Here is a 23,618-nt window from a genome sequence, read left to right as displayed (position 1 = left end):
CCTAACTAAGGTGATAAGTGATGCTAACATGCAGAATCCAAAGTATATGTGCAAGTAAAATCTGGAAGCAAAACAACACATTAAATCTAAAATAAATAGAATACTTTGCAATCTCCTTTCTGCTAGTACGGAGCATAGAAATCACTGAACCTAGGATTTTCAATAATTTTTAAAATTTTACATAGTCCTTCAATGATATGCTTTTCTCGTTTTCAGTAAAGGATTATGCATGCATCAAGGATGTCACTTTCATTTTGGTAGAGCTGGTTTACCTGAATCAATTATGGTACTGTATATTAACATATTTGCAATTTTTAAGTTGATGTTTAGAATCCTAAAACTTAAAACAGATCTATTTTGATATAACACAAACAAAAATAAGAGTAATAACAAAACTAGAGCTATTATTTGAATCTAGCACTGTATAAGTGAGGTGATAAACATTTTCTCATTCCATCCTTCTAATATCCCTATGAAGCTGCCCATTTTATGAGCAAGGAAACTGAGACTAAGCATGGCTAGGCCCATACCCAGGGAACTCAGGTAGTAAGCAGAAGAGCCAGGGTGTGAACCACAGGCAGCTGGACTCCAGTGTCATAGTGTGAATCGTTATACCAATACCTGCATGCATTCTTTTTGTTACCATGATATACAAAGAAAGACTTACATTGTCCAAGTCAGGAACATCCAAAAAGTATTCAGGATACTCATACGACATTCCCACGTTGTTCACTGAAATAGAACAAGATCATTAGCTGAGTAACATAGGTATATTTTAAAGATTTATTAAAATAATGACATTAAAGATATCAAGACTAATATGATATATATGTAATTATATAAAATACTGTTTATGGCTAGAATAACCTTTTCCACACCTTTCTATCCAAAATCTATCCTTAAAAGTCCAACTCAAATGTCTCTTCCTTCATTAAACCTTCCTGTACTTACCATCCAGCAACTGACAGAACTTATACTTGCCTCTCACTTTCCATAGCCCTTTGGGATTTGTATATTCTGCATCTATCATACTGTTATTTGGAGATATTACTTAACTCTTCTCTAGACCTTAAATTTTCAGAGTGTAGTAGAACGAGTGGAAAGTACTATTGTCCAGGATACTGGAAACTTGAGTTCTAGTTATAACAGTTTTCAGAAAACATGTGATTTGGGATAAGTCATGTACAATACGCATCACATTTTGTTCTGCTCCAGAATGAGTTCATTTAATAATTCAACAAATATGTGCCATACACTTTTGAGTAAGACATGTGCTAGGAACTTTAAAAAGTGGGGGGGGGGGGGGTGGAAATGTTGGCATCATGGAGCATACAATCTAGTAGGAAAAGAAAGAAACAAACAATTATTTCATGACAGAGCACAGTGCCATAGGAGCCTTTTCCGCAGAGCCTGACTTCAACTGGAAAGTGAGGGAAGGCTTCTTTCTGGTGGCCAAGGGAGTAGGTCAGACTAAATGTCTCCAATAAACCATCTTTCAAAAGTTGAGGTCATGTCTTAATTTTTCTTTTACCGTACCCCCTTACCTTCCCAATCACCTAAAGTTGGGGCTATAAGACAATGGACAAGATATGAATAAACCTATATATATGTAGACGTAATATTTTAATACTCGAATATCCTATGGTTTTCCCTAGACCTAGAAAGACAAAGACAATCCCAGAATAAGGAATATTTGCAGGTATCAATCAATAAATAAAATATCTTAGAATTTAACTAAATAAGTAACTCATGAGATAGATGATCTATCTATCTGCCTATCTACACTTAATCATCACAACAACCCTATTAGGTAGTTCCTATTATTATTTTCCTCTGACATGTTAGGAAACTGAAGTTCACAGCAGTTAAATAAATTGCCCAAGGTGATAGAGCAAAGTAGGCCAGGATTCAAACTCAGGAAATTTGGCTTCAGAGACTAGGCTTTTAACCACTATGTTAAAACCTTCATACACCTTTATCCAGTATTCAATTCAGAAAAAAAAAAAAAACTTGAATAATAAGCAAAAATCTCATAGCAATGTTTAATAAAATTATGAAGTATTTAAAAAAGAGAAATTTCAGTTGCAAGCAGATGATGACATTATGATCAGTCTGTTACAGCCTATAAGGAAATATGCCAGATAAACCTGATAGTAGTAACAATAACTTTTCAATAGTCTAACAAAATTAATAGTTTCAAAGGAACTCAGTAAGGGTTTTATATTTAATTATAAGCCAATCACTTGAGGCTGTAGGTCGCAAGATTTTACAACAATCCCACTGAAACTTGTCAGAAAATATGTAAGCAAAAGACTATGACAAAGCAAACTTTATTAAATTAGGATTCATACTCATCTGAATAGGGATAGTATCTAAACATAATTAATAACAGAAGGTCCAAATCCATTTTTATTTTATTCAATAGGTTCTCCACCTACCAGGCATCCCAAGATTCAATTCTATAAAAGATCTGTTAACAATTAGGCCAAAACTAGTTGAAGGTAAGGCTTCATGTTCACTTGACTTTAACCACTTACAGAATTACAAAGGATGAATAATTTACAATACGACTAAAAGAAACAGCAAAACCCAAAATATCTGCTAAAATATTGCACATAAACAAAATATTCTTTACATCAGTTTAAGATAACAGAATCTTCCAGGAAAGGCTTTGCCAAGTTGTAATATTCATCAGAATTTTAAAAAATTTCATGACATACAGTAAACTATCTCCCTTCACTCTCCATATCAAGAAAACTTTCTTCAGATTTCCCTCTAGCCTATGAGAATATTAATGCTATATTTCAAAATGTAAAAGAAAATTGAACAGTGTAATTATAAATCTTTTAAAATCCAGATTTCATTTTTTTAAAAAAAAAATCTACGAACTTTGCAAGCAGCACAGTTGACTTTGTAATCTTAACATGTACTATAAGTACAAAGTTAAGCAAAGGAAGTCCCTGAATAACTAAGCAAGTAGAGAAGTGTTATTCTGGTTATGGCTGTATTAACAATAGAGAGTCGCTGGGCGTGGTGGCTCATGCCTGTAATCCCAGCACTTTGGGAGACCGAGGTGGGCAGATCACGAGGTCAGGAGATCTAGACCATCCTGGCTAACATGGTCTAGACGGGTGAAACCCCATCTCTACTAAAAATACAAAAAATTAGCCAGGAACGGTGCCACATGCCTGTAGTCCCAGCTACTTGGGAGGCTGAGGCAGGAGAATTGCTTGAACCCAGGAGATGAAGGTTGCAGTGAGCCGAGATCACGCCACTGCATTCCAGCCTGGGTGACAGAGCGGGACTCTGTCTCAAAAAAAAAATCCAAAAAAACAACAGAATCTTCAGCTGTGTCTCTGATAATTGAGCAAAGGAAAGCTATCAAAGCTATCTATGCAAACAATGAAAATGTGAACATCTATTTAACATAGCTCTATAAGAAAACATATTCAACCAAAAAGCGTCTGCACAGCAAAGGAAATAATCAACAGAGTGAAGAGACAACCTGTTGAATCGGAGAATATATTTGCAAACTATCCATCTGACAAGGGACTAATATCTAGAATACACAAAGAACTCAAACAACTGAACAGTTTAAAAAACAAGTAAATTTATTAAAAAGTGGGCCGAGGATGTGGATAGATATTTCTCAAAAGAAGACATACCAATGGCTAGCAGATAAATGAAAAAATGCTCAACATCACCAATCATCACAGAAATCCAAATCCAAATGACAATGAGATATCATCTTACCCCAGTTAGAGTAGCTGTTATTAAAAAGTCAAAAAATAACAGATGCTGGCAAGGATGCAGAGAAAGCGGAATTCTTATCCACTGTTGGTGGGAATGTAAATTAGTATAGCCACTATGGAAAACAGTATGGAGGTTTCTCAAAATATTAAAAATAGAACTATCATATGATCCAACAATCCCACTACCAGTATTTATCCAAAGGAAAATAAATCAGTGTATCAAATAGATACCTGCACCCCCATGTTTATTGCAGCACCATTCACAACAGCAAAGATAAGGAATTGACTTAAGTGTCCATCAACAAATAAATGGATAAGGAAAAATGTGGTATATATACACAATAAAATACTATTTGGCCACAAAAAGAATAAAATCCTATAATTTATAGCAACATGGATGGAACTGGAGGTCACTGTGTTAAGTGAGATAAGCCAGGCACAGAAAGACAAATATTGCATGTTCTCATTCATATGTGGGAGCTAAAAAAAGTTGGTCTCATGGCGTTGAGTAGAATAATAGATACCAGAAGGTGGGGCAGGTGTGTGTGGGTGGGTGAGGGATGAAGAGAGGATGGTTAGTGGGTACATATAGTTAGATAGAAGGAATAAGTTTTAATGTTCAATAGCAGAGTAGGGTGACTATAGTTAACAACAATGTATTGTATATTTCAAAATGGCAAGAAGAGAGGACTTTTAATGTTCCCAACACATAGAAATAATACTCAAAGTGATAAATACTTCAGCCACCCTGACATGGCCATTACTCATTCTCTGCATGTAATAAAATATCACATGTACCCTATAAATATGTAGAAATAGTATGTATCAGTTTAAAAAAAAAGAGAGAAAACCTGTTCAACACTGAGAACTTTAGTCCAAAAAAATAAATAGTATTGTGGAGAAGGGCTATGCTTTTATAAAAAAAGTACACACAATAAAACAACGTTAAAGCCAGAATAAGGCTGTTAAGAGCGCTGAGTCCAATTTTATGAGGTGAAGTACACACCAAGGTCACAATGGCAATTTGTCCTATTCTAGGGATTAGGACTCCTACATTCCCTCCTGCACTATTAGTTCCACCTTTTGCTTGTGGAATGAATGATATGCATGATCTCCCTACCACAGGGAATCACTTCAGAATGCTCTTATTTAGGAATATAGAGAAAAAACTGTGGCTCTCAAATACTTATTTCCATAAAATGCAGAACAGTGCGAATCTTTTGGAAAAAGCAAACCCACTGCAATTTTATTTTGAGACGTCAGGTGGCAGCAATAACCAAACAGCAGGCAAAAAGCTTTCAGGGAATTGCAAAAGAAAGAACAGGCTTTGAGTAGGAGTGAAGGATGAAAATACTCCCATTATAATTTAATCTCATTAAGAATGGGTTCACGCGATGCCATCTTTACATATTACAGGATTCATTATAGGATTCACCAAACCAAACAATGGCACATGTTGTTCCAACATTATTCAGATAGTTGAAAATCCCTTCTAAATGGTCGCGTCTTAAATTAGCATTAAACATGTTTATTAGTGAGTTTTCTTGAATTCTTCAAGTGAGGCGCCAGAGACAGATTTAAACATTTTTTTTCAGTGACCCGAAAAACCTTTTTATTGTGTAACAACACATGATGTCTCTCAGGAAACAACAGATAGATATCTATGTCATCACGGAATTCCCACCACCATCCCAGTCACTGTAGGGTGTTGGACAGCAACAAAATCTTTCCCATTGGTTTCTGACTAGAGGTCTAAGACTGGGAAGAGCTCTACAGAAGAGATGAGGCAGGCAGAGAACAGGTGAAAACAGACTAAGAATAACACCAAAGGAAGTGGAAAGAAAAGGTGGTGGAGGGCAGAGGAGCCATTCTCCTAAGAGTCGATCCTTGCAAAGAAGAACTGACAGAGGCCATGCTTAGCTACGCTCTCCTCGGCCCCCATCCAGAACCTCAAAAAACACTAATATCATTGTGTGTTGCATTTTAAAGACACAGGAAATCCACGGAGTAATTCTGAATTTTATACACACACACACACACACACACACACACACACATACACATACACATACACATACACACATATATATATATAATTTCTAAATTATACTGCTTTAAAAATCATTTCCAAATTTCACATTCTTAAAAAAAAGAATATTTACAAGATTTCTGTTTCTTCTAAGTTCATTTGCTGTTGATCTCACTGAACTTAGACTCCTCTCTCAAAGCCAGCTGCTATAGAGATAAAATGATGTCATCAGAAAATTAGATTTTTGGTATCTGGGTTGGGCATGAGAGAGGAGCAAACAACAATAAATTACTAGAAATTAAAAATCCATTTGAACAAACAATTCTAACAGATACAGGTAGCCCTCTACAGATCACCTTCAACCTGCTTCTTTTTCCAGATTAATCAGAGATATAGGAAATTAAGGTGGTTTACAAATATGTTGCCTAATGGCCGGGCTTCCCGACATACATCACATAATGCAAAGTATCCCCTCCTGTTTCCTTCTCATTGTATCAAAGCAGAAAGTTTATATTTCAGTAACATTTGTGGTTATAAATGCTAATCCAGTTCCAGCACTCAGAGTTAATGAAAAGAGATTTTAAAAATGCTGCTACCTCATTATATTTCAAAACAAACTGAATTTTTAAAACGGACACTTTACTAACAGTGTATATACCAAAAGTGGGGGAAACTTCCTGTCTTACATTTTTGAACTAAAAGAGTACAGACCCCAGAGTCCTAACAGAACCAGGTTTCAGTCCCAGCTCCACTACTACCAGCTCCTAACAAGAGACTAGTGATTGCCTCATTGTCCTTAGACACAAAATGGGGATAGTAATTTAAGAATTAAATGAGATCATACACATACTATCTTTAACCCAATGCCTGGGACATAGTAATATGTTAATAAATGGAAGACGAAGAGTTGTTATTGTTGCATGGTCATTTATTCAACAAAAATTTATCCAACTCCTATTTTGTGCCCAAGCCCAAAGTACCCTGCTTTTATTATGTATGACCAGCATCAAAGTGGAGCGATCCTTCTGAGAGAGTGGACTCTGGGCATCAGTTAACCAGAGCTGCTGCTATTTATACTGATTACATTTATCCTCATTGCTCCTCTACCCTCTTTATTTCATTCAATTAGATCCACTCTTACAGCCTATAGAGAGAGTTTGGAAAGTGATGCAAAGTAAATTCCATCTTTGCCTTATTTAACATATTGCTTTAGCTAGCACATGTTCATACTCTGACAGATGATATTTGGAACACCATGTAAAACATTTTGCAAACTTTACAGTTTTCATACATTTGTGAGTAGCAATTTCCAAATAAAAGAGAGTTTACAAGGCTTTAAATTTGCAGTGCTTTAATCAGAAATTGAAAAATTAAGACTGAATCAGAAGCAACAACAGAACATTTCACTTCCACTGTTTAATTATAAATTGCTACATGATCTTCATTACAAAACTAGGTAAGATTTGCTATACATAAAATTGGAAGAGGGAATGAAGAAAGATGACATGAGGTTGGTAGTTAAATGTTAGCTGGTGGGAAGAACATTCATCAATTTCATGACTTACAGTTCTATTTATATTTCTGAAATAACAGAGCTAATTACCCAGTTTTAAGTAAAAGGTTCTGCTTTAATTAATACCATTAGCAAGCGGTTTTCAAGTAAACGGAAATAAACATGAATTCTAAAAGTCCTATGCTCACTTTACAAATCCAATCTCAGCCAACATATCTAACGGAACTACAAGGCACTATACTTAGTCTGGTAATGTTCCTGATGAGTCTCCTAGCACATTAAAAAAAAAAAAAAAAAAAAATCCATGCACCTATTCTGTTTGCCATGATTGTCTACACCAGGCTTCTTCAACATTTAACACAAAGAAGGTTCCCTTCTAGCAAGGAAGGGCATGTGTGCCCAGCGACTCAACTACTTGAATCCCTACTTGGCTTTCTCACCACTCTCTTAAGCTTAACATATCCCAAAGTGAAATCATCATTTTTCTCAACAGACTTTGCTCCTGATCCAGGGTTTCTTGTCTTAGGGAAATGGTACCCTGTTGCTCAAGTCAGAACCTGGAAGTTGTTAACTGCTAGTCATCTAATTCTGGACAATGTCTAACTCTATAACTGTTTCTTCTCTGTAAAACGGGCATAGAAATATCAATATCTACCTTATAGGGTTGTTGAGGATTAAACAAAATTCATTAGCATGGTGGCTGGCATGAAAGAGTGCTCAATACATGTCGGCAATAATGATTTAAAAAACACAAAACCATTCTTCTACTTTTCTTCTTCTCCTCCTCCTCCTCCTCCTCCTCCTCCTCCTTCTTCTTCACTCAAGACCTCCGATGAGGACCCTCATCAGAAATTGGTGCTATTTCTATTTCCTAAACACCCCTCTTTGTCATTTCACTTCTGCTATCCTCCTAATGTAAATTATCATCATCTCATGTCTCACTGCTGAAATAGTCTTACTGGCCTCCTCCTATCAATTCTTGTCTTGTTCCATGTGGGAGTCAGAATCTCTCTAAAATTCTAATATGTTGTCAAGTCATGCTTACAATTCTAAAATGGTTTCCCATTGTACGAAACTTATGGTCTTGCTTTTCTCAGACTTTCATGATCTGGGTCTGCTTAATCCCCAGAATCATCTCTTGCTACTGTCCCCTTTGAAACCTCTGCTCTGGATTCACAGGGCTTTTGTCAGTTCTACCAACACACCAAGCACATTCACCTTAGGCCTTTTGTACATGCCGTTTCCTCCACCTGGAAACCCTTCCCATGTCTATTCTCCCAGTATTATTCAGCCTTCAGGTTTCCACTTAAATATAACTTTCTCAGGGATACTATCTGTGACACCCTTAGCTTTCTTAGTAACATACTCCTTCATTACATGCAACACGTTCCCACCACTTGTTCCATGGCTATCTTCCAGAAAAGCAGAAACAGTATTTCTTTTGTCTACTGTTATAGCTCTGGAATTTTACTTGTTTAATGAATTAATATACGGTTGATTGAATGAATCAATCAACAAAAAGGAAAGAAAAGGTACTCTACAGTTAACATTTTGTCTGATCTTTGTTAATAGGATGGAGGTTCTAAACCACTGGAATTTCCTGATGAGAGTGTCTTTCTTATTCATGGCAGGCCCTTGGATCACATCTGTGTTTTTATTTTTAAAACTGATACATGTTAAATGTACAAGTTTCCAGGGTACACGTGATAATTTGGTACATTCATATAATCAAATCAGGGTAACGGGGATATTTATAACCTTAAATCTTTATATTTTCTTTTGCTAGGAACATTTGAATTATTCTCTTCCAGCTATTTTGAAATATACAATGGATTATAGTCATCCTGATGATCTAACCCAGGTCTTATTTCTTCCATCTAATTAGACAATTGTACCCATTAATCAACCTCTCTTTATTCCCACCCCACCATTCCTAGCCTTTGGTAATCACCAATGTACTCTCTATCTTCATGAGATCTACTTTTTAAGCTCACACATATGAGTGAGAACATGTGATATTTGCCTTTCTGGGCTTGGTTCATTTCAGTTAACATAATAACCTCCAGTTCCATCATGTTCCTGCAAATGACAGGATTTCCAGTTTTTTTTTTTTTTCATGGCTGAATAATATTCTATTGTGTACATATACTATACTTTCTTTATCCATTCACCTGCTGATAGACTCTTAGGTTGATTCCATATTTTGGCTACTGTGAATAGTGCTGCAATAAACATAGAGTGCAGATATCTCTTCAATATATTGATTTTCTTCCTTCTTGATATATACTCAGTAGTGGAATCAACACGACCCAGGATGGGGGTTGAACACCAGAAAGACCAACTCTGTGACTAGAGGGCTGGGGCTTTAAGCCAGCCCAACCTAAAGAAAAGAGAGGAGGATTGGAGATCAAGTTAAACCACATGGCCAGTGATTCAATCAATCATGCCTACTTGCATAATGAAACCCCCAATAAAAACTGAAGGCCGGTAGAGCTTCCTGGTGGCTGAACACAAGGATGTGCCTGGAAGGTAAGGTGTCCTGACCCCACCAGGACAGGGCTTACAAACTCTGTGTTGGGGACTGCCCCCAGACCTTGCCCTGTGGTGTCTCTTCATTTGACTAATCCTGACTTTTATCCGTCATAAAACTATAAGATCATGAGTAGAGTGCTTGCCTGAGTTCCATGAATCACTCTAGCTAATTATTGAACCTGAGGGTGTCACAGGAACCCACTAATTTGTAGCCAGTTTATCAAAAGTGTAGATAGTCTGAAGATCTCCAAACTTGTGGCTAGCATGTGAAGTGAGGGCAGTTTTGTTGGGGGCTGTGTTCCTGAACCTGTGGAGTCTGCAGTAACTCTGGGTGGTTAGCAACAAAATGTGATTGCAGTATTACAAAAGGGAAGTTTTGGAAGTGTTTTATACCCTTAGAAAGCACAAAAGTTATATCCTGCCCTTTCCCCAAACTATCATCCCATGATCCTCCTATAACCCTTTCCTATATACCTAGAATAATAGCATCTGCTCTTTCTTAAGCCTGATCCTCATATACTGGGCTACAGAAAAAAAGGATGGGGGGTAGGGGATAATAATTCTAACTACATGAAGTTTACCTTTGGTGCTCTCTCAACATAATTTTATTTTGTCCTTTTGCGTGTCTACATCTCTGCACCCCACTGATTATCAACCTACCACATAGTTTCCTTTTTTAAGACTATCGTTCTCCATTTTAAAATGACTTTTCCATGTCTTTCACTAACTAAAATAGCCAACTGACCCAGCAAGAAGTAGACAAGGAATAGACTGAATATACTAGTTCCAATAAGAATTAAATGACAGGTGCCATTAGCCCTTTAGAGGTGTTTACACTTCAAATGAGAGCAATTTAAAACGAATTGTAACACTGAGAACAGCAAGAAGAGAATCTGTAGCATTACGTATTTCTAAAGCCTCTAAAGAAATAAGACTCTTTTATTTGTGACTTCCTTAATCAACAGGGAGCAGGAAGCTGCATAAACTCCTAGTATGCTCCATTTCCCTTCCTTCCAAGCAATCCTAGAAAAGTTTTTCTCAGCACTGTTCCTATAGTGCTTTGGTTCTCTCTCCTAGGCCTACATCTATTCCTCTTCCTTTGCTTCTCTGGGGACTGAATTATAAGGAAGCCATCTCTGGATCCCAAACCAATTAATTGGGAGTTTGCCATTTGGAAGCTAACTAGTCCTTTCCCCAAGTAGCTAATAATACTCCTGGGTCTTTTGTTAAGAAACTTTGAAAATGTAAGTATACACAGAGACAGAGTTACTCTGATCTTAACTCTGATGGGTATCTTTGCTCAAACTATCTTTTAGTTTAGTAAATAAAATATTTATATTCAACTATTATCTATCCCAGAACCTTCTGGGAAACATCAGGTTTTCGGGAGAAAAATGCAACACAATTGCTCCCCCAAATCCACAAGGTTTAATGAGGAAAGTGGTTGCACAGGGAAGGATAACAAAGAGTTTGCATTCAGCTGAAAAAGGAAGGACACTAATTAAAAAATAATTCACCAAGAACATTAGTGGAGCAAGTGTTCACTTATAAAGGGCACAGGAAGAAAAAAGAACAATACGTTCTAGTCCAGCTTTGGCAATCAGTGATTCTTTGCAATCAACTGACCTTTATTATCTACACATGTTGTTGTTGTTAAACTGAGGCTTCTTAAAATTATGAGCAATGTGTATGGAAAGAATCAAAAAAGTCGACGGATGACAAAAGTCCTGAATGCACTAAGCCAGTAGGGCAACACAGGTCACCTTGTACCAGCTGATTCTCTTGATGCTACAACTTGTATACACCATTAACACTATGGGCAGAGAAGGCCTTGAGAGCATCTGGCATGGGGAAATTCTTGTCTAGAATGCATTAAAAGCTTGAATAAAGCTTTGGTTGATTTTTTAAATGAATCGCAAACTAAGTATATTTTTCCAAGAGGACCTTTCTTTCTCCTTCTATAATACAGAATCTCACAAAGTTAAAAAAGTCATAGTAGTGGAATTTGAAAAAAGTATTGTCTGTGGCATACTTCAAATCCAAGCCTACTCCTTTGGCCTTGGTAAATTACGCCTCCCTGAGAAGTATTGTGCAAAGTCCTCCAAACCAATCTGGAGCACACACGAGAGTCTCTCCTAAGGAATCAAGTAAGCATTACAGCAATCATACTTTGTTAACCAATTGTTTGCTTATTCAAAGCAGTAAGGATGTCATTTTCTCTAAACAGCCAAAGTTTTATAAGCTTTCTGAAATCTGTATTTCTTGGCATTTGCCTGAAAGAAGACAGTAGATGCTTAGTTTTTTTACATAACAGAGTTAAGAATCTAACTTCTCAACCTTAAGCATTTATAGTCTCATCAAGTTACAGTAACCTTTCAGGATAAATTCTCACAATTCATGGCTGCTTTCTTTCCACTTATCTTACTGAAAACTTAATGTTTCTTTCACGACTAAGGGTTTTAGCATTTTCCTTTGTAATTCTGAAAATATTAATTTTCTTTATTAAGCACTGACTGTTTGGTGCTTAACACTATTCAAACAAATGGGGTGTTCCCTGCTGATTTATTTTTCTTATTATCCTTACTAGTTTCATTAAAACTTGGTAGAAAAAAATTCCTTCCTACGACTTAATATGGATTCCTAGGTCTTACTAGAAATCAATCTATACATAGAATATTTTAGGGAATGTTATAAAAGTGAGAATTGCATAAGCAGAGGAAGGAGACTAAGTTATTTTGCCCTTACTAGACAGAGGTGAGAGTACGTGGGATGGATGGGGATGAGGGAGAGAAGAAAGTTGATGGAGCTAGAAATTCAGGTAATCATAAGAGTAAGAAAACATACATATCAGACCTCCCCACAACAAGTTCTAGAGGGTTATACCCACACTAGTGAAAGAATCATAAGAATGGAGTTGAAATATGACCTAGTAATAAAATTTAACTCACAGAAGTATTTTAATAGTTCCATCAAAAATCTTGAGAAATTAAAATTACAATCCAAGTGTAAAATATTTGCTAATAAATGTCAATAATAATTACATAAATCTTATGATTAAGGAGACATTTGTGGTAGAGTAGGAAGAAAACTAAACTTACAGCCCAGCTAATGAGATAATGTATGCAAAAGTTCAGCTATACACTTTAAAGGATTATGTAAACATTAGCTATAATTATTTTTATTATTGATTTGCAACCAACTAGAAATCAAAATCAAAGTTGTGTGAGTATCTTTCAATAAGTATCCAATCTGAACTGTTTAAGGACAGTATAACTTTAAAGCAGGGTTTCTCAACCTCAGCACTACTGATATTTTGGACGGATCATTCTTTGCTGTGGGAGGCTGTCCTATACACATTATAGGATGTTTAGTAGCATCCTTGACCTTTACCCACTAGGGAACAGTAGAACTACCCTCCCCTAGCCAAGAAGGACAATCAGAAATGTTTCAGAACATTGTCATACACTGCAAAATTGTCCTTGGTTGAGAACCACTGCTAAATGCTAAGAAAAATCAAAAAATTATACTTACAATTCTCTCATACAAACTGAGGATGAGAGATGGCCAAGGTGAACTAGAGTTGAGATGTCAAATACAGTAACCACTGGCCACATGTAGCTACTGAGCACTGAAAAGTGTGGCTAGTCTGAATTGAGATATGCTGTTAAGTGGAAAACATATACTAGATTTCAAAGACTTAGTATTAAAAAAGAATGCAAAATATTTTAAAATTTTCTTGTATTGATTATATATTGAAATATTAATAATATTTTAGATATAGTAGGCTAAAATACATAAAAATTAACTTCATCTGGGCCAGGCGTGGTGGCTCACCTGTAATCTCAGCACTTTGGGAGGCTGAGGCGAGCAGATCACAAGGTCAGGAGATCGAGACCATCCTGGCTATCACGATGAAACCCCGTCTTTACTAAAAATACAAAAAATTAGCCAGGTGTGGTGGCGGGCGCCTGTAGTCCCAGCTACTTGGGAGGCTGAGGCAGGAGAATGGCGTGAATCTAAGAGGCAGAGCTTGCAGTGAGCCAAGATCGTGCCACTGCACTCCAGCCTGGGCAACAGAGCGAGACTCCGTCTCAAAAAAAAAAGAAAAAAAAAATTAACTTCATCTGTTTCTTTTTACTTTAAAAAAAAAAATGTGGCTATTAGAAAAGCTAAAATTACTATGTGGCTTGTGTTACATTTCTATTGAACAGTGCTGAGTTCATGCAGAAAACTATCACCTGCTTCATGCTATCTATTCCAGGCAGCCTTTGATGAGAAGGAAGGAAACTCAAAAGAGCTCTGTCTTCAGTTTTCTCTTTATATTCTCTCCATTCTCCTTGGATGATCTCCAGGCCCACTGTTTCAATGAAATTACTACTCATAGATGACTAATCACCAAACTGTATCTGTAGAACAGAGCTCTATTGAAATCTGGATACATATATACATATAAATACACACATATATATATATCTCCAACTATCAACTTAACAAGCCAACTTAGACATCTTAGAGGAACCCCAGATTTCCAGTTTTAAATGATCTTGACTCCCCAAAAGGCTCCTCAAGGTATTCTCCATTTCAGTAAATGGCAGTGTTGATGCAGATGATCAAGCCAGAAGCTGAAAGTCATCCATAAATTCTCTCTTCTCCTTCCCACTTGGAATCTCTTACAAAGTCTTGCTTCATCTACTTCCTTTATAAATGTTTCTGGAATCCTTCTCTTTCCTACCCCACTGGCTAGGCCAAGCTACTATTATTTTTCCCTGTATCAACTCCCCTGTCCCCCATATACTCTTATTACACCCTGTCCTTCCCTACTCAAAACACTTATCCCATAGATAACTATTTTTCTTATTAGAACATTATACTACATAAATAATGCAGTATAGCTTTCCTTTTTTTTTGAGACAGAGTCTCACTCTGTCACCCAGGCTGGAGGGCAACGGCGCGATCTCAGCTCACTGCAACCTCTGTCTCCCAGGTTCAAAAGATTCTCCTGTCTCAGCCTCCCGAGTAGCTGGAACTACAGATGTGCGCCACCCTGCCCAGCTAACTTTTGTATTTTTAGTAGAGATGGGGTTTCGTCATGTTAGCCAGGTTGGTCTCAAACTCCTGACCTCAGGTGATCCGCTCGCCTTGGCCTCCCAAAGTGCTGGAATAACAGGTGTGAGCCACCGTGCCCAGCCCAGTATAGCTTTCTTGTTCATTGTTGTATCTCTAGTTCACTGATGAAAGAATGAATGAATGAATGTGGAGGGGTACAAATTGTTAACTCACAGCAACTTACTAAGGAACTAGGCTATCAAAACAATGGTTCATTAGTGTATGAGGCCTGGGAAAATATCAGTCCTTATGTCTAAATATCAACGCTTATGTATTGATACAAGTGCTAGGATTCTAGAAACAGGGGAAAAGTGTTTAGAGACCATGTGTCCTGTATGCTCATCCTCAACAGATCTATCATGCCTAAACTCATATTGAAGCCTTTCCATATAGGGGGTAGGAAAGAACAGCCAAAGAGTTCCTTGTACAACCCTCCAGCCCTGCAGCAACCTGATGCCCAACGTTTTCCAATGCCACTGCCATAGTCCCAGAGCATCTGCAGTTTCTGTGAAAAGCAGCTAAAGTTTATGTAAAACTAAACACAATTGTGATGAATTTAACTATTTCTGAAAGTAAGTCATTCTCTAAGAGCACAAGTTCAAGAGAAGCAGTAAGATTTTCTCCCTCAGTCTCTTTTCATTAGGGATTCTCAAACTCCCTTCCAGCCTAAACTAGCCTTTATCCCCTAGTCCACCGCTAGTTTGAAAGGAGGTTAGGATGAAGTAAGACAGCTTCCATACTAACCATAAGTTACGATTGCTGATTTGGATTTTTACAGATGTCAGTGGTGACTTATGTATTCCAGATATAAGCTGAGGAAGTCAAGATTTTTTACAGATGTCAGTGGTGCTTTATGTATGCCAGATCTAGGCTAAGGAAGAGGAAATTGTGAAGGACTCCCGGCAATATGTATATTTAAGAACATGCAGACACAAAGGCAAAAACCAGACCTGTGTTCTCATTCATTTTTGCCTACTGGTCTTCCTATAAGTGAGGGAATAGTGGTGTCAGTATACAGGGCATGGTGATGTGTGATATGGACCAGGCAGGAGCTGGGAAAGGATAGCATGTGAAAGCCACGGCTAACCCCAGGTGCAACAGTAGTATGTGGGGCCATACTTGTTTAATTGATTTTTAATAATTGTCTTATCTATTATGGAAATTATGTAAAAGACCATTCTTTTATAGAATGAGGAAGGCAGGTGGGGTCTTTATGACTATAGAAATGTTAGAAAATGTTTTAAAAAATTATCTTAATTTATCTGACTTTTATAGCCCAACTAAACAAACAATGGCAATTAGTTGGTTCTCACCAATTTTGGCAGTGGGATAAACAGATTTAATGAGGAAGTTTAGTTTTTTTTTCAGAACTAGATGCCCTGTTTCTTTCTAGAAATGACTCTCAAACAGTGGTGGGAAAGTTAACAAAGCCCTTTCTTTTTCCTATGCAATTTTCTGAATTGTTTCCATAATAAAGTTCAATATTCTGATTATCCAAATAAAAGCATCTGTTTCTGGTAATAAGAGCAAGGTGGCTGAGATGTAACAAAAAGGGGCATAAGAAAAAAAAATACAAGACTGAACCCCAGCTGAATCACTCAATCTTTATGTGCCTTCCCTTGTAAACAATCCGTTTTCAACTGGAGCAGAGCTCCACAGAGCAGATGAAACTTGGTCAGGGTGGAGTGGGAATCTTATTTGTATTTTTTTTTTTTTATAAAGCAGAGATATACATATAGTACATAACTGCATATACAGTGTATTTGTGGTATTAAAATTTCATGAGAGTTAGATTAGGAGAAATCGCTAAAAAGTCTTCTCATACAGCCAATAGACACATGAAAAAATGCTCATCATCACTCGCCATCAGAGAAATGCAAATCAAAACCACAATGAGATACCATCTCACACCAGTTAGAATGGCAATCATTAAAAAGTTAGGAAACAACAGGTGTTGGAGAGGATGTGGAGAAATAGGAACACTTTTACACTGTTGGTGGGATTGTAAACTAGTTCAACCATTATGGAAAACAGTATGGCAATTCCTCAAGGATCTAGAACTAGATGTACCATATGACCCAGCCATCCCACTACTGGGTACATACCCAAAGGATTATAAATCATGCTGCTATAAAGACACATGCACACGTATGTTTATTGCGGCACTATTCACAATAGCAAAGACTTGGAATCAACCCAAATGTCCATCTGTGACAGACTGGATTAAGAAAATGTGGCACATATATACCATGGAATACTATGCAGCCATAAAAAAGGATGAGTTTGCGTCCTTTGTAGGGACATGGATGCAGCTGGAAACCATCATTCTTAGCAAACTATCACAAGAACAGAAAACCAAACACCGCATGTTCTCACTCATAGGTGGGAACTGAACAATGAGATCACTTGGACTCGGGAAGGGGAACATCACACACCGGGGCCTATCATGGGGAGGGGGGAGGGGGGAGGGACTGCATTGGGAGTTATACCTGATATAAATGATGAATTGATGGGTGCTGACGAGTTGATGGGTGCAGCACACCAACATGGCACAAGTATACATATGTAACAAACCTGCACGTTATGCACATGTACCCTAGAACTTAAAGTATAATAAAAAAAAAAATTTTTTTTTTTAAAAAGTCTTCTCAGGGGGGTAATAGTGAACAAAAGGCTGAATAAACTATTCTAAGCCTTCATTTCCTCAACTGTATGGAAATGAGTCAGCACCATCCACCTTAAAGGATTATCGCACTATAACTACCATTAGTCCTATTATCTGTGAGCTCCACATTTATGGATTCAACCAACAGTGGGTCAAAAACATTGGGGAGAAAAGAGACAAATCAAAAAATTGGGGGGGATAAATTCCACAAAGTTCCAAAAACCAAAACTTGAGTTTACCAGCGTGTCTACACATTAAATCTGCACAAATGAAGTGATATGTAGGCATTGTTTTAGGTATTATAAGTAATCTAGAGATGATTTAAAGTATACAAAAGGATGTGCATAAGCTATATGCAAATACTAAGGCATTTTATATAATGAACTTGAGCATCTGCAGAGGTCCTGGAACCTATACCCATAGATACCCAGGGACAACTGTATATCTAAATATACACAGAGAGTAACAGAAATAACAAGGAAAATAACCAAAATTGTATGTTGTCAATATAGAACTAAAAACACAAATTCAAACGTATCATGTCATCTAGTGATATTATTCACTAATAATGTCTTAAGTAATCATAATACAATTTTCTCACTAGTCATTTTACCACTTAACACCCAAAGTCATAAAGTCAAATAATAAATACAAGAAGAATCTATAAATGTGGCAAAAATACAAACCTAAGACACCGATTTCAAGACCAGCCAAGCCTGTTTTAATTTTATCATAAATATCTTCTAATGTGAAGTCAACAGCAATGGTTCTTGTCTCCACTTTGAATTTTTCTTCTAGGGAAAAAGAAAACACAAATGGGGAGAGTAGGGAAAATTAGTACATGGCAGTGAAGATTAAGGCATTTGATAGCATTATCCTTTCAGACATTTCCCCCCACCCAGTTTGATACAAAATTTAGACCAGGATAAATTTAAGCAATCATGAGACCATCTAAGAGATGATATAGGGTCACATTAGTCCTGCAATAAAAATTCCATTGTCGTCACAGAGAGCTGGCTGAATGTTCCTTAATCAGTTCCTCTTTTGTAAATCAATAATGAGAACTACTTTTAGACCCTTAGGTACAAATAATAAAACATGATTCATATAAAGTTATATACTCTTTAAATATCACTGGCTTTGTGATTTTAATTGTAAATTGGTGCTCTATAACTTCAGGAAGAAGTCTTCATGTTGTAAAATATTTTAAAGTGTGATACATTAAAACAAAAAGTCTATCTTATCACAATGGAAATAAAATGAACAGGATCTTATTATAATTTGGGAGCTTGGTTAATAGTTAATAATAACTACATTTTAAAATCCACACAAAATGCACAGTAATAAAGGCATAAAGTGACACAAGAAACACCTCAGTGTTCTACTTTACACAAGTCTATTAAGGTCCAAACAGTGCTGATGAAAATAATAGCTTCAGAAATGAGACCCTGAGGAACAAAACTCATCTGAGTTAATGTACAGTATTTACTTTTGCCTTCACTAGTCAGCCCCTGTGAAGAGACAGTACAGGTTTTGAGGTCACACAGACATGAGCACCAATTTCATTTCTACATATATTTGCAAAATGACTTTAAGCAAGTCACACATCTTCTTTGAGCCTCAGCATCCTCTTGCGAAAATGAAGATAATTCTACCTAACCGATGACGTGAGGCTCACATGATACCTGTGGTACACGGAAGGCAGTCCATAAAGGCTAGACTCTCTTTCTCTCCTCAACCATCTCCACTCAGTTTACTTAGCCAAGTCCAGTGAGCTAGGAATGCTTACTCTTTAGAACTTGCAGAGAATTCAAAAGAATTAATTTTAAAATCCTGCTTCCAAAAATAAATCTTTCTTCAGTCAAAGTCAGTATCAGCTCATCACAGAGTATGCGGGATTAATCCTCGTAGGAAGTATCTGTTCTTGACCTAAAAGGATTTCTGTCTAAAACTAAAGAGCTGGTTCATGAGAGATCTGATACTTAGTTAGACTCAATGAAAAGTAGTGACAGGTAGTGAAAAGGTAGAAATCCATGAATAAACTGAAAAGAAGAATTGACCTAGAAAATACCTTATTTGGTGTTAAAGGTATACTTACTGTTCTAATATAAATGAGTTATATGTGTGCTCATGTAGTGGAAAGTTAGACACAGAGCTGTAATTTCACAATAGCTGGTCCAACATGGCTACTTTAACATTTCACAGAATTTACCACCAGTAAATAAAGAATGCTGATTTTATTATAGCCACAGATTCACAAGGGAAAACAAAAAGCCCCAAAACAAAAGGTTAAAAATACCTTTGATTAAATGAAAAACTTCATTAGAGAATAACATAAGGTAAATTTATCTATTTATTTTGAAAAGCAAAGCATATTTCCATACTAGTATTATGTATTGACCTTCAGGAAATTTTCTATCAATAAAAGCCACCTCACAACTCCTGAACCAAATTCACTCTTCTGCATCTCACAGGATTAGATGAATGTACATACTTACATTGTAGAGTTTTGTATAGATCTAAAAAGATTCAATGACACTTTTACAAATAATGTTATTTAGTATTGAACCAAAGCAAGCTCTTTGTATTCACATTAGGATAAGCAAATGGCTTCTGGTACAAGTTTTTCAGGTTAATTAAAATATCTGAATTCATACCTAGATTTCCCAGAATCATAGATTCTGGAAAATCTAACTGAAAAGTGAACACTGCCTTTTTTAAAAAACAACTTTTCTTCACTGCCTGTATTGTGAGCCTTTCCATTTTTTTTTTCTTTTAAGAGGTTGGGTCTCAAGCCTGAGCTCAAGTCTCCTTAGTAGCTGGGACTACAGGCACACACCATCGTTCCCGGCTTTTCCTATTTAACATAGGTCAGACCATGATACCCACCTCTTCACAAACCTCCAGAGATTTCCATCTCACTCAGAGTAAGAGCCAAAAGGCGTTGGCAACAGCCTAATAAACAGCGTGAGTTTATTAGGCTGAACTCACCTCCAACTACTCTCCCCGTTGCTTCTCAGTTCTAGCCATAGGGGATCCTAGCAGTTGTTTAGATACAGAATGTTGTCCACGTACACTTAGGACTTAAACTTACCATTTCCTATGTTTGGAATGCTCTTCCACATCCCTTGTCTCTGTTGGGTCCTTGAGCAAATGTTACCTTCTCAGAGAAGCCTGCCTTGCCCACCCTTTAATAAATGCAACCATCTCCCCAGCACTCCTCATGCACTTCCCTGCTTGATTTTATTCCATTGTACTTACTACCTTCTAATATACTAGGTAGTGTATTTTAATAATGTACATGCTTGTCTATATGTCTTGACTCAAATTAAGCTTCAAGAAGACAAGGACTTGGTTCTGTTTTGTTTAGTTGCTCAACAATGGCACAAATGATCTGGGATCTTTCCACCCTCCTCTCTTTTCCCTTAGGCTGGCTCCTTTTCTGGAGGGCCACTGCCATTCCATGCATCGTATGCAAACAACAGTGTTCGGAGGCAGAAATCGTATGTCTCTGTGATATGTCCCTTTTATAGAGAGAAAATTTCCCCAGAAGAATCCAGCAGACTCCCACCACGTTTCCTTTCCAAGGATTATGGTACGTGCATGCTACTGACCAGGGGCATGAGTGGGTGGGCTTTCGGAATTCTATGAACTGCCTCCACTTCCACCATCGAGTTCTGTCAATCAAAGATAGATGTGCATATATAAGAATAGGACAGGAACTGTCTCTTTCTGGGCCAAGGCAATTGAATAAGAATTATAATGGGGGGTTCTAGAAGGTTAAGGTGGGAGGTAGCTGGCCTATGTTACAAAGGAAAAGCCGAGAATGATGGTGTGTGGCTGTAGTCCTAGCTACTCAGGAGACTTGAACTTGGGGCTTGAAGACCAGCCTAGAAGTAAATCTAGGCATCTTCCCCCTTCCCATAGCCTATCACGCTGCATGTGACCCTGCCAACAGAAGGGAAGACAAATGGACAAGAATCCTCTAACTTTAAACATCAGTACAAGGGTGAATTAAGCACCTGAAACAGAAGTAGATCCCAGATACCCGTAACACAGCCCTCATTTCCACCTTCACACCTCCCCAACCTGTTTTTTTCATAAAACCACTAGTCTACAGCTCACCAACAGCCCACCGCGAGGGAAGAATAAGCACCTTACCAAAGCTTTTGGAGTAGTACTTCTGGAACTCTGATCCTTGACTGATCTCAAAGGTCTAAGAAATGATGCAGCCTCTCTCTGTTTTCCAGAGTAGGAGTTGAAATAAGTTAAAATCAATATCCTACAAGTGTGTAGGATAAAGATGCAAAAACAGTTGGATTTGGAGGTTGCAATGAACATGAGATGAGCCACACAATCGCCCCTTCAATGAAACTGATGTTGCCCTAATTGTGGGAGCATCACCAGCAGAAAGCTTTTGGGTGTCAGCCTCCGCTGCAGAGTTAACTTGTCCAGGATCACGCTCTTTCCATAGCATCCTCATCCAATGGCTGATCCAGGTGAACGTTTAAAATGATTGGACAGCTTGTACCTACAGGATTCTGATTCCAGAAGTATAGTCTGTTTGTTATCTTATTTTTCTGTTCTTTCACAATGCCCTAGATTTAGTTATTCTAGATCTAAAATGGGTTTTAATGTTTCTAGTAATGCAAGTCTACTTTGTTGTTCTTCTTTAAAAATTTATTGCTTATCCTCACCTGTTTAGTCTCAGTTTTGATTGGGATTGCATTAAACATTTCAATTAAAGAATGACAATGTGGCATTTCCTCCGGGCTCTCCATTTATTCAAATGTTTTGTTTAAATGTCTCACAGTAAAATCCTGTGATTGCAAATTCTTAAAGAATTAAAGAATTCCATGATAAGAATAGTATACACCATTATATACAGATAGGTAGTACTATTGATGCCTATTGACAAGCTGTCGGTATTTGAAATTGTATGAGCTGGCATCCCACTACTTACAGTTGTGGTTACATATATATAGTCATGACCCATCCCAACTTTATTTTCAGATGAAAATAATTCTCAGATGGTCTTGACCAACTGCCTCTCAGCCTAGTGGCTAAGACCAAACACCAAGAAGAAAAAGGCTGGTATGAACTACTCAAGGCAGTCAACTAACTAGAAATGGAGGCAGAAATGCAACTCTGGCATAAAAAGCGGGGAATGAAGCTAAGCTACGCTGATACTATTCACTCCCTTTCTACCTACTGCTCCACTGAAAACCAGATAACTATAATTGTGGAAAAGCAGAAAGCAAATATTATTTACAACAATAGTGCTATAGAATAATGAATATTGTCATTGGCCTCAAACCATTCCATCACCTGCAAGAGCACATGCCCCACTCCTACAGTCACACTGCTGTTTACGACACAGAGTATTCAGAATTCATTCAAGGTCAAGTCTGGAATTGACAGAAAAGGAACTGAACCCTGCAATCGTCTCAAGATGCTGCTGAAACACCTCTCAATATTAAAACTCACACATTTTTAGGTGCAAGCCAAGAAAGGTGATAAATATATTCAGAATGGCCTTAGGTTTAACTTACTTCCAGCTATGGTCATTATCATTTTCATTTTGCTCAACAAATTGGCATCTCCTTTTAAATTTCTCTTTCTGTAAGAATAATTTTATAGGTTTTAGAAGGACTTTCCTCAAATTTTTGCCCTAGGTGGCTAGGGATATTAAGTCTGGGAATGTTATAAAAGAAGTCTAATCTATATAAAGTTGTGTGTTATTTGTGTTTTTTTCTATTAATAAAACCAAAATATATATGTTGACACTCCTTTGTCCCTACATCTGCTCCAAATAAACAGCCTGCCTTCCCCTGTAAGTTTCAGGTACTATCCATCATGAAATTCCTGTCATATCACCCTTCCTCACTTTTTCCATATTATAACATTATTATAACATTCTTTAAGATTCGAGTCATGTTACCGCATCCGTGGACATATTTTTCACTATTCCCATTTCCTCCAAGGTAAAGCTACTTCCACTCTCTGCTGTGCTCCTAGAGA

The 23,618-nt window shown here is 37.2% G+C and overlaps 1 protein-coding gene across 1 annotated transcript in view; it reads right to left on the bottom strand.

Annotated features, from left to right (window-relative positions):
- HSD17B12 (hydroxysteroid 17-beta dehydrogenase 12) overlaps positions 1–23,618 on the bottom strand; it is a 171,863-nt gene that overhangs the window by 39,905 nt on the left and 108,340 nt on the right. The window contains exons 4-5 of the mRNA XM_010378061.2: positions 18,284–18,391; positions 668–732 (exon numbers count right to left, since the gene is read on the bottom strand). Of these exons, the coding sequence (XP_010376363.1) occupies positions 668–732; positions 18,284–18,391 (173 nt within the window). The remainder of the gene's footprint in view (positions 1–667; positions 733–18,283; positions 18,392–23,618) is intronic.

Source organism: Rhinopithecus roxellana, chromosome 15, assembly GCF_007565055.1.
Source record: "Rhinopithecus roxellana isolate Shanxi Qingling chromosome 15, ASM756505v1, whole genome shotgun sequence".
NCBI classification, from domain to species: domain Eukaryota; kingdom Metazoa; phylum Chordata; class Mammalia; order Primates; family Cercopithecidae; genus Rhinopithecus; species Rhinopithecus roxellana.
Note: the sequence above shows the minus strand (reverse complement) of the source record. Positions and strands in the feature narration are given on the sequence as shown.